At 44.0% G+C, this 11,834-nt stretch overlaps 1 protein-coding gene across 4 annotated transcripts in view; it reads left to right on the top strand.

Moving 5' to 3' along the window:
• Window positions 1–1,491: 1,491 nt before the first annotated feature.
• TMOD2 (tropomodulin 2) overlaps window positions 1,492–11,834 on the top strand; it is a 33,227-nt gene continuing 22,884 nt past the window's right edge. The window contains exons 1-2 of one of the 4 annotated variants that reach the window (XM_032194615.1): window positions 1,492–1,549; window positions 11,462–11,667. In XM_032194615.1, the coding sequence (XP_032050506.1) occupies window positions 11,542–11,667 (126 nt within the window). In that variant the 5' untranslated portion in view covers window positions 1,492–1,549; window positions 11,462–11,541. Of the gene's footprint in view, window positions 1,550–10,383; window positions 10,505–11,048; window positions 11,668–11,834 lie in introns of those variants that run through there. The other 3 variants (XM_032194616.1, XM_032194614.1, XM_032194613.1) reach the window with 3 other exon arrangements.

Genomic DNA, 11,834 nt, shown 5'->3' with positions numbered 1-11,834 from the left:
AAAGACTAAATGGATCTGTTTCATAGATAACCACACCTTCGGAGCTGCTGAGTGTTCTGCACTGCATTGGGGATACAGGTGCCTTCCCGGCTAGCAGTGGCGAGCTGCCCAAGACAACGTGCAGAGCCTGCAACATGCTTCCTGCCGCACGCCCACACAGGTGCCCGAGGTGTTTGTGTTTGGCAGGGTATGGAGTGAAGCTGCAGGCATTACATTTCTTAGCTGTATTTTTTTTTTTTAATAGGAAAATTCAGCTCCAGTGCAGCATCTGCTTCGTAACAAGAGAATGTCTCGTTTTCCTGCCAACACTTCATGAAACTTAAAGACATTTTAATCACGGGAATAGCTTTTCTGTTGCTCATGACTCATCATGTAATGCTCAGAACCAAGTGCCTCACTTCAGCTAAAACATAGTGTCCTGCAAAGGCAATCTGTTAAATTAGATTAGGGACGTACTTGATTACAGGAGGTACATTCAAATTATATTATATATCATACACGAACTCAACCACTGGTTAACTGGTATAGCATCAAAGCCCAAACATAAATTAGAATGTCAAAACTAATTAAAAGAAGAGAAGAAAAGCATCGGAATAGTCTCTTCCTATATGCTGTGTGAAGATGAACGTGTTCTCCGCGAGGTTCTCACCTCACGCTAACACCAAAACCGCACCGCAGGACGATACGGCTGGAGCTGTCCTCAGAGAGGCACCAGGCTGTGAGGAAGTGCCAGAGCAGTGGCTTGTCCTTCTTGAACGGAGAGGAGCACCAAGTGCTCCTGCCCTTTTGGCCTGTGGGTGAAACCCAGAGAGACCTCTCTGAACCCTCAGGAAGATGGAGGAGAAGATACTGAGGAGTTGTTGTCATCATCCTCGTCGTCATCGTCCTCATCCTCCAGCCGTGCCCTGCAGCCCGGCCGCAGCCTGGCAGGCTTTGGGCTTCTGGAGCCTCTTGCTCCAGAATGGGCTCCCTGAAGCGAGGTGTGGCCGTGCGGGGCTGGTGCCGGCGGTCTTCTGTGGCAGGACCCATGTGGCTGGTCACGGAGGGGACGTGCGAGGGGCAGGCTGGGCTGATGAGGGCCTGGTGCCTACCTGTGCTACCAGAGCCACCCGCTACAGCTGCCGGGGCCTCGCGTCCACACGCAGGGAGCTCACCTGCAGAGAGCAACCCTGGCCGCGCATGGCGGTGTGAGGGGCAGGGCACCCAGCGGGGCACCCAGCGGGGCACATCCACGGCTATGGAACCTCACGACGGGGGCAGGGGCTGGGGGACACCTGCGCTCGGGAGGAGGCTCGGGCGGGACCCCCTCCTCAGCCCGGGGGCAGAACGACGCGGCCGGGGCGGGTGCGTGGGCCGGGAGGGACCCACCGGGGAGGGAGCCGGGGCCGGCGGGGCCGGCGGGGCCGGTGTCCGCGGCCCCCCGGCAGGGCCGGACTACGAGTCCCGGCGTGCCCGGCAGGGCCGGGGCCGCGCTGCGCAGCCGCCGCGCCGGGCACCCACCTGCCGCCGGCGCCGGGCGCGGAGGGGCGCGGAGGCGGCGACGGCCGGGGTAAGGCGGCGGCGGGCGGCGGGCGGCGGGGCTCGGCGCGGAGCGGGGCGGCGGCGGCACCGGCACCGCGCTTGGGGGCTGGCACCGGGGGCGGCGGCACCGGGGGCGGCGGCACCGGAGCATCCCCGGCGAGCGATGCGATGAAATAGGGCAAGAAGGCGAGCTTCTGCTCGCCTGCCCGGGTCTTTTGTGTGTCAGAGCCGGTGTGGGCGCATCCCGCACGGCCCCGCCTGGTCAGCCCCGGTGCGGGACCGCCGGGAGCCCCTCTGCTCATCCACGGGGCTTGGCTCGGGTGGAAGCCTGGAGGGAATTCCTCTCGCCAGGGGAAAAAAAAAAAAAAAAAAAAAGCAGTCGTTGAGCAATGGGAAATGTGGAGAGAAATCTGAGGAGCGCAGCAATGGAACGTAAATGGAAACTGGTTGGATGCGTGTGACTGCCCTGTGAGTAGGAATAATAAACCTATGAGAAAACACTGCAACAGCATTAGGGATGGAACAAATTCAGAAAGGTGACGATATCAAATACCACTTCAAAATAATTGGAAGCAAGGTATTTGGCTACCATGAGTGATGCACTGCGTACATCTCTGCTTCTGAAAACGTTTGGCAGAGGGAGTCACCGGGTCGCGTGCTTGAAATACGAAGGTGCAGCCTTGTCAGCTCCCCGTCACACACAAGCTTCTCTTTGGTTGAGTATTCCCAGAAATTGCCCTTGAACTCCCTCTGTTCTGCCCTGCAGGTAGGAACGTGTAATAGGAAAGAAACACCTGGGACCGACTGGCCTTAATATCGCCTCTGCTAAGTCCTTGCGAGGGATATACCATTATTAGAAAAATTAACTCAAATTCAGGGATGTGTAGAGCTTGTATGCATGTATTGCTATTCTGAAGACCTTATCATCTTTTCAGTATTATTCTGCGCCCATGTGCTAGCTAACAGACTGCCTTTGCTGTGGTGCTGTGTGCAATGCAGCTCTTAACTGAACTGCCCCAAAATATATAGGTATTTAAATGTTTGCCATTAGGTGGAAAAGGAGTAAGGTTATGTGAGGCATTTAGTGACTCTGCTGACATAAGTCCCACGTGTATCTTTCCTCCCATTCATTTAGCCTGGCTGGATTTGTCCAAACTTAGCCAACAGCTTCTCTCATCTTGACAATCTAAATAATTTTGTTCAAAATGGTGCACTTTGCTCTTTTGTTGCGTAACTGTTCTTCCCTTCCCAAACTGTTATTATTTCCACTGTTTTACAACTTCTAGCAAGCAATGTTTGTGCATTCTGGCTGTTATTGATCAGCTCTAGTTTTTTGAAGCTTTTGTAGTTTTTTTCCTGATTGAATCTCATAGTTTGATGTTTTCCTGTGGCTGGGTACCCTTTTGACTGAGGCTGTGGTAGCTCTGCAGGGTTTAGCATTAAGAGGCATCAGGCGGCATCCTTTAGCCACATGTACTTGCACATGTCAGGTTCATAGCGGGGTGAATGCATACTTACTATCTATTGAATGTAACATGCAGGTGTAGCAGTGGTTTCTGTTTAACAGTGGGATTTGATGATTTGATTATTTGATGGTACAAAAATCTGTATACTTACTTTTAAAATTCTTCTTTGTTAAGATTATTTCAAGGAACAGGTGGGTCTGAAGGTCCAGCTGCTGTCCTAAAATAGGAGCATCTGAAAAGGGAACTGATAGAAAAGTAGCACCCTATTTGCTATCTGTTGTCAGCACAGGTGGAACAATACTTCTCTTAGTATTAGCCAGCATCCTTTCTTCCTGCTGATGTTCCCAACATGTGAAAACAAACAGTAATGTTGTCTTTTCCAGGACTGGTCTGATCTGTTTTATTCTAAAAATAGAAAGCGTATTTTCAGGTATGTTTCCTTCTATTTGTTTCAGCTATCAGGACATGCACACCATAGATGGTTTCCATTATTGGTTTACAGCTACAAGGAAAAAAAAAATAGTTACGAGTCCTCTGCACACAGTAAGAACTAAAAACAGCTTAGGAAGGATGCAAAAAGAGTTTTTTTTGAAATGATCTAACAGTGATCATTATCAATGATTTGTCCTGTGATCAGCAGTGTGCACTCTTAACGCAGCCTTTGGATCTCTCTGAGACTCTTTCACCTGGCATGTATCATTCATTTAAAGATCCACTTACAGGAATGAGACTGTCCATGGAAGAAGGGACAGGTAGAGAAAGGAAATGGTGCCCAATGTATGATATCTGGAAGACTGTTCAATTCTTTGTCATTCCACAGACTTTCCATTTGACCTCAAACAAGGCATTTCTTTTCTCTGACAGGACAGTGAAATTGAGAGGTTTTTGTGTGGTTGATGGTGTTTAAGGTGTCACAAAACATGTGACACCTTAAACTGGTCACTGGTTCCAGAAAAACGTGTGCAGTCAGTGAGGATACCAGAAGCTGGCCTTTGGCATCCCCTTGATGCCTTTTCACATGTTGGGGATAATTCCGGACCCAGCGTGTGCTTGGCTTTGCATTCATGGTCGATGTGCTGACAATGAGAATGACAATTCTTCACACAGCACAAACTGGGGAGACCTAACTGGATGCAGACACTTCTGTCTAAACATCCCAGTGGTTACTGTAATGTGCATGATCCAGGAACTGACTCATCCGTGTTCGTCTGGAGACTGCAGAGCCATGGGCTGCTGTGTCACAGGGCTGGGAACATCTGTGCTCCGAGGAGGTACAAACACTTATTCTAAGATAAATCAGCACCTTCTATGGCAGGATCAGACCTGCAGAGTCTGGAAGGTATTGAAAGAAGTAAAAATCGCATCCGTGCCCCACAGGAGAAAATGAGGCTGCTTCCTTGCAGTTGCTGTCACACAGGTCCTTACACTGAACAGACCAGCATCACTGCTGGCAGTAATACAATGATATTAAATCTGATCCCTGTGACCAGCACTCAGCAGTCACTTGGACAGCTCAGCAGCAAGGTGTTTCTGGTCGCATCAGAGCTGAAGCTCACAGATGACAGATTTTGGGTGGAGCTGCCACTTCATAGTCCATTTAATTTGTATAAAAAGATTTTGCTCTCCAGGATTTTCAGGCTAGTGCTTTACACCACTCTTAGTTTCAGACAAGTAACTATTTTATGTTTTTAATTTTAGAAAAACTAATATTGTTATGGTTTTATATATATATAAAAAAAGTTGTGTAAAAACAATGAGGGGTAGTTAAAATGAAACACAGATATCCAGTGAAAGCTTACCAGACTGCGTTTTAGGAAGTAATTCCACTAAGGAATTGAATTTATTTTTTCCTGGGGCTCCATTCTAATCAAACAGCTGCTGGATATAATGCCTGGTGAAGGGAAGTTGAGGTCTCAGTTCTGCCTTTTGTTTGAATGCTGATGGGGGTAGCCATCAGTCAGCCCAGGCAGTGATGCAGCCTCAGTGCACCACCGTGCGTGGATTTCCTGAACGACCTCTCAAGTTCTAAAGATGCAAGAAGCCTCCGTTCCAGCTCTGCAGCTACCAGTCGCAATGAGCAGAAATAGAAGATGATGGCTTTGTTATTTCATCACCAAAGCTTCACCCCTGTCAGACCAAAGTGGAGAAGCTCTGAGGAGGAGACAGGACGACACACGGACAGGTCCCTTCTGTCCTGTCCCATATCTCACACTAACACAGCACTGGAGTGCCTGAGCACCACGCTCAAGTTCTGTCAGCAATCTCACCGGTATCTGGAGAGCTTACGGTTGTCCTGTCCTCCTGTAGGCAGGAACTGAGTGATTTGAAGGTTGCTGTATTTTAGTAAGACTTGCTTGTGGTCCATGGACTATCATATGGTCAGTGCCTAATTAGTCATTATAATTTTTTATATGGAAACAATTCTAGTGGTTATGATCTAAATATAATGTCATCTAGAGACAGGTTATAAACTCATTGTAAAGAAAACTAGTTTCTTCCCAGGACTTACTTTGGTGTTTTGAACGGTTATGAATAGCATCACTAATGTTATTTTAGAAACAATTAGAAATTACTTATATAATAACTTTATTCTGCATTGAAGTAGGAGAAGCGTTCGTGTTTCATCTTTCTTTTATTGCCAGTGAAAAACCTCTCACATTATCTGAATCAAAGGGACTGCATCCCTTTATATCTTCTGTAAATAACCATACTGTCACATGGATAATTTTGCCATTTACATGATGGTTATTTTCTTATAAAGGGCATGATCAAACTCCAATTAAAGCAAACTGTCTCATGTTATATTTGAAGAGGAGTTGTCAGTCCCTCAGTAAAGAAGCTAAGTGCAACATAAACTACAGAGAGGCATAAGCATAATCAAGGTTTAGAACGGCTCATCCAATTATGAAATGGAGTTTTTGATCACTGAATGATCATCCTAAAGGTTCAGGCCTAGTCTAATATTAGGACAACATAATTGTTAATTATTTACCAGGCTCTTTATGGGACTATACCGGTTGCTAGGAACAGAATGTGAACTAGCCCTAGATTAGCCCTGGGGAGAAAAAGCATTTACATAAAGTGACATTTTCTGCCAAACAGGTTTTAGACACACAAATAAAAATGTAATGAGACAATTTGCCAAAGATAAAACCAGGAGCCACACATCATTTTTTAGAAGAAATGCATCCTTGCTAACACACTACTAGCATTTGGTGGTAATTTTAGTATCAAATGGGTATCTAATCACCTCGCATGTTTATCTAATAGTAAATCAGGATAAAAGGAAAATAATGCTTTATGGACCAGGATTTGCAAACCTAGAAACTGTATTGGTAGATAGTGATTCTAACTTAGGGAAGCAAGCAAATAAACCAACAAAACTCTTTTGTAGTCTTGGGTTAGACATGGAAAAAGAAACGTTGGGTGGATTCTAGAAGACCAAATCCTTTTCTGTGGTTCTCTTCTCCATTTTCTACCTCCATGAGTTTATTTCATCTCTCTAGTACCTCTTATTTACATCAGGACCTGTAGCTAATACCATTTTCACCATACACACAAAAAATTCAGTCTCATAATGCTTCACTGTGTATCACTGCCATACTTCTGTGCTATGCTGGACCTAATGCACCCTTTCTAGCTCTTCTGAGATTTTGGAATTGCCTAGTTCTAAACCAGAATGAAACGTTATACCACAAACCACAATCTCCAAGTATGCATCTCTCTTTCTTGCTTTTCACATTTACGTAAAAAATAAAAAAAGAAACATTAGTTATATGTCAAATAACAGAGCATTTCTCAAAATACATATATTTTTAAGTTTCAGCTTTCAACAGCCTCGCCTTATTTTTCATAGCAGTTCCTGGACAGTAGAGAGATCATCTGCCTGGCACTGGATTAAGGCATGTTGTTGGGAGCACTCCATTGCCTGGCTGGTGCAGAACGATCGCATGAGTTCCACCGAACATCTGCTTGTGTTGCACAAACACTGCTCTTAATCATAATGGCCCTAATCCTATTCATTTGCTCCAGTATCAATTTAACCTAGGATTTATTCTACCTGTTTCTTACTTTTGTGCTTATCCACTTGAGACAAAAGAAAGTGAAGGATTTTTCCACATTTACAGATCAGTTTTGGAGATATTTTTCAAAACACAAGTAGCCGTCACTGTGGATATGGAGATAGTTCAAAATAGATCATGCATCAGAACTTCCTTTCTAAGTAACAGTTGCCATGATTTGCAGAATTAAGAAGAAAAATTTCTTAAATTTGATTTAAAAAATATTTTTTTCTATAACAATGAAAATAACTCTTGGATCATTTCCCATCTAGCGCATCTTTTTTTGCTTAATAAGTGCACATTGCCATGTAACTTTATTCTTAGCTTGTACACGCTATCAGAAACTAGGAATTCACATCATCTGTATCACAGCATTCTCATCACTATGGGACCTCTGAGATGCTATGTTTTTCTGGGTATACAGCCTGTGTTTTAAAAAGCACGAGCCTTTCTAGCTTCTGGTCCACAGAACATCACGTAGTTGAGGTCATCCTAACTCTTCTCAAGGCATCCAAGCAAATGAGCGTGGGAATACTCCATTAATGCCCATCTGACATTAACTTAGCAGAGGACTGATTCCATCTCAAAAAAGAAATAGCAGTATCAGCGGTAGGAAATTATGGCAGTATTATGGTATCAGCAGAAACTACAGTCTAGCTACTCAAGAAAACCCTTCCAGTAGCATGGGAGGATTATAACAAAAACTACTTATAGAGCATAACAAAGCAAAGAGGAGTTATATCACAGCAGGTGTTGACTACATGCAGCAACAATGATCGTATGCAGGCTGAGTAATGACACCTTTTTTGTCTTTGAAAACATATTTTGAATTCTCACAATGGTAGCCAAGGGTAAAAAAAACCTGCCCCAAATTAAACAGAAATATGTATTTCTTTCCTTACAAGGAATCAAAGGCAGAAATACACCAATGGAGTCTTTGAAGCTCACTGTGAAGCATCTGTGCTCCACAGAGATTTAAAAGTAGCACACAATTAGCAGAAGTGCTACTACTTAATTTTGTGCTATCCCGAGTCAGCATCAACTTCACCTGTTGGGCATCGAGCAGCATGCTTTGCAGTGTGACAGCGGGTACTTGAGCCCATGGTATACTGTTGTTCAGTACTGAAACTAAATGGAAAAAGCAAACAGAATCTGTGCTCCTCTATTTCATGCTCTCTGTATTCACTCTTCCACAGTCTTACCTATGGCCCTCATTCTGCTTCCCTCAGTGTCCCTAGTGCAGGGCCACATTCACCAGCACATTGCCTCTGCAACTAGGTTGAACATCTCTTTGTGGGACGCCTGATCTGCTTTTGCAGACACAAAATAACAGTGGCTAGGAGTTGTTGGTTGCTTACAATTGCTTCTTTCAGTTTGGAGTATGTTTGTGTCATGCAGTAACCATAACAAAAGAAGCCCAGTGGATATAATCTGTAAAAACTAAACAGTGTGTGCACACTCACAAAAGTCAAAGCACACTAAGGAGCAGCACAGACAGCATATGGCCCTGTTTACATACAAAAAATTAACAGTAGGGAATCCAATTAGGAAGGCAGAGATAGCATCAGAGATAGCATTAGAGTGCAATTTCCAGGGTATGTCAACTCAAGACTGCAGCATTTCCTTTCCAGACTGATTGATGCTGACTTGTTACATTTATCTTATTCCCTTGGTTTCTGATAAAGTGATGGTGGTGAAAGGTCGACAGGAAGCGTGAAGGCTGCGCAGAGATGGCTGGCATTTCAGCAGCGCTGCCAGCGGCCTGTAGCGCAAGGGGCAAGCTCCAGAAAAGCTTTGCTACCTGCAGGGATTGGGGACAAAGAAACTCCCTAAGTGGTGTCTTTTGCTTTTGTTCAGTCACTGAAGAATTAGGTTCAGTTGTGAAAGGGAAAATATCACAGGAATTTCTGTCACAAACATACGCTTGGAAGAAAAGCATGAATTGGAACTCTTCCATGCAGCACTGATGTTAAGAAGGGTTTTCCAGCACAGTGCTTCATGCCGGGAGAGGAGGCAGGCTGCTACACCTCATGTCAGGGCTTATACTGCTCTTTGGGCAACCTTGCTGCGCGTGGTCACATATCTTCTCTCCCTAATGATTAAAAGGAAGCAGTTATGGTATTGAGAACCATCACACATTGAAAAGCATCTCCTGACATGCTTCCCTTTGTGGCTAAGCACTTAAAGAGTTCACAAAGTAAGAAACGAATCCTACTCTGCAGTAAATAGCCATTAACATCAAGATTCAGTTTTGCAAACCTTTTCACAGAAGCCATTCCATACAAGGTCTAGTTGATGCCGGAAAAAACCTTTCATAGCTGCTTTCCTCAATTTGCCTGAGCAATGCCCTAGAGCCTGGGGAGAGCTGCTGGTAATGGGCATCCTCGGTGTGCTCCTGCCCTCCCATGTAATGAACCCAACCTCGGGATTACATTTCTGTCTTTACCAGGGATGCAATTAAACTGCAATAAAATAAACATTTAAACCATTAAGCAGAGTTTTAAGGAGCTCTAATCCCCTCAAAGAAACTTTTCAGCCCTGTTAATGACTGCTAGCTGAAATGCTGTGTGTTTAATGAGTTTATCCACAGAAACTTTGAGAAGGCGCCTGATGCTTTAGTACACAAGTGCTGTACTGCATCTGAATTTTTTACAGTTTAAAAAAATATACTGCTCACTTTTAATTAAAATACTTTCATTTTTTAACAAGTAGTTTTGATAACAAGTTGGATTCATTGAACGCATGTAGAACTTGTGTTCTCATTTAGCACCAAGTACGTAGAAATATCTCTTTTCACTGTTTTTTTTCCCCCAAAATATAGCTCACTCATCACATATCATAGAATTTTGATAATATAAGATTTTTTCTCAACTACTGTAACAGTGAAAAACATCATAGCTGACTGACTTCCAGAAGGAAACTCACAATTTAAAGAACTGTTGAATTTTACCGTGAAGTTTGGGATGGCCTGACAATAGTGGCATGCTGTGAAAACAGAGATAATACGTAGAGCAGCAATAATTATCTCTGTGAAAACAGAGATAATACGTAGAGCAGCAATAAGACAAAAGTTTCCCTCTATAGGGAAAATAATGCTTGTGCCTGGGATATCATGTTTGGGTATTTCAAGGGAAGGCTCATTATACCTTGTGGTATTCATGTAATTCCAAATTTTTCAAATCTAATTCTACGAGTTATTCTCTTCCTTTTCTATAGGCTGCTGTTTTCTAGTCTTATGATAAATAAGATAATGATATATGCTACAATATTCAATATTTTAATCATGAATCTGTAAGTAAATGTATCATTTTTGTTTGGATTTTGAATAAAAGGAAAACCAAAGATCAGGCTTCCAGCTCATATGAAGAGTGACAGAACCTGCATGGATTTTGTTAGCTTATGACAACTGAAGGAAGACCTGGCCAAAGGAAATTCTGGTTGTTAGATAAGCCGTATGTAAGTGCCAGTTGGCTGGTTTCCATATCTTTGAAATTTGTGCCTGCAAAAACTAAGCTGTAAAACTGCAGAGCAAACTGTGTGTAATTGGGAGAGATCTGATGCTGGGGTGAGGAGCTGGGCAGACTTGGGAGGGCCTGGATCACATTTAAACTCTGCAGCTGATGCTGTGCCTGGTTATGCATTAATTCTCTTTCACTCCATCCACTTACAGCAGATTCTAACTCTAAAATTGATTCTGGAGAGGAAAAAAAAAGGAGTAAAAACAGAGTTCTTTGTCATATGACAAAAAATGTGACAATGACTAACTGTTGTGCCCACATGAATGACAAGTGATCCTTTGAGCTCTAAGTAGCATATCCCCGCTGCAAGACCTATTTTGATGAGAAGCACCACCACTCGTAGCCACAGTTTCTGAAACAGCACTGCAAACCACCATAGTCTAAAGCTGCTTAGGTAGCCAAAATTTACCAGAAAGCCTGCCAAGATGATGTGGCTTTTGATGTAGGCTTTTAGCCTACAGCAAAGCTGTAGTAAGATTGGATACCTCAGGCATAACATTTGGCAGAGCTGGACTGTTTTCTGTGACTCTGCCTCTTTCCTCTGATGCTTTTCATGCCATTAGCCAAAAGAACAAGTAGATACTGCTGTTTCTAAGCAAATTAAATAAAACATTTATCTCTCTGGAAAAGGATAAGCTTCCGTTTTTTTCTTATGTAGGTCTCAAAGCTTCTGTTTGCCACTGCACATGTGAAGCTCCCGAGCAAACCGTGCCAACCCTTCCCACCCCTCGGATACTGCTGCACAGCCCAGCGCATCCCCACGCTCCCTCAGCAGAGCCAGAACATCTTGCTGCTTTGTTTTCGTTAATAAAGTGTAAATGTGGCTCTCAGCATGCAGGCTCTTCAGGACTGTGTCTGCTAACTGGAGATATTCATAATGCTTTATTGTTAACAGTGAGTGAAACCGCAAGAAGCTCCATCCTCCTGCATGGTTGAAATCCTGAAAAGCGTCAGCTGAGCAGTGCAGCAGGAGACATGTCTCTGCCTTTCCGAAAAGAGCTGGAGAAATACAAGAATATCAATGAAGACGAAATACTCAGCAAACTCTCGGAGGATGAACTGAAACAGCTAGAGCATGTTCTTGATGACCTTGATCCTGAGGTTAGTAGTGGGGGTCAGAAGGCTTCCAGTGCAGAAGCTGTTCGTTATAAATGCCACACACTGCAGCATTTTGATTCGTACTGTTACAGGAGCGGCAGCGTTCTCTAAAGGGTGAGCAGCTCAGCTAGGGACATTTTGGTTTCATTTCTGCTATGATGTGCTACTTG

Source organism: Aythya fuligula, chromosome 11 (genome assembly GCF_009819795.1).
Source record: "Aythya fuligula isolate bAytFul2 chromosome 11, bAytFul2.pri, whole genome shotgun sequence".
Classification (NCBI taxonomy): domain Eukaryota; kingdom Metazoa; phylum Chordata; class Aves; order Anseriformes; family Anatidae; genus Aythya; species Aythya fuligula.
This window is presented reverse-complemented; position numbering and strand designations above follow the sequence as displayed.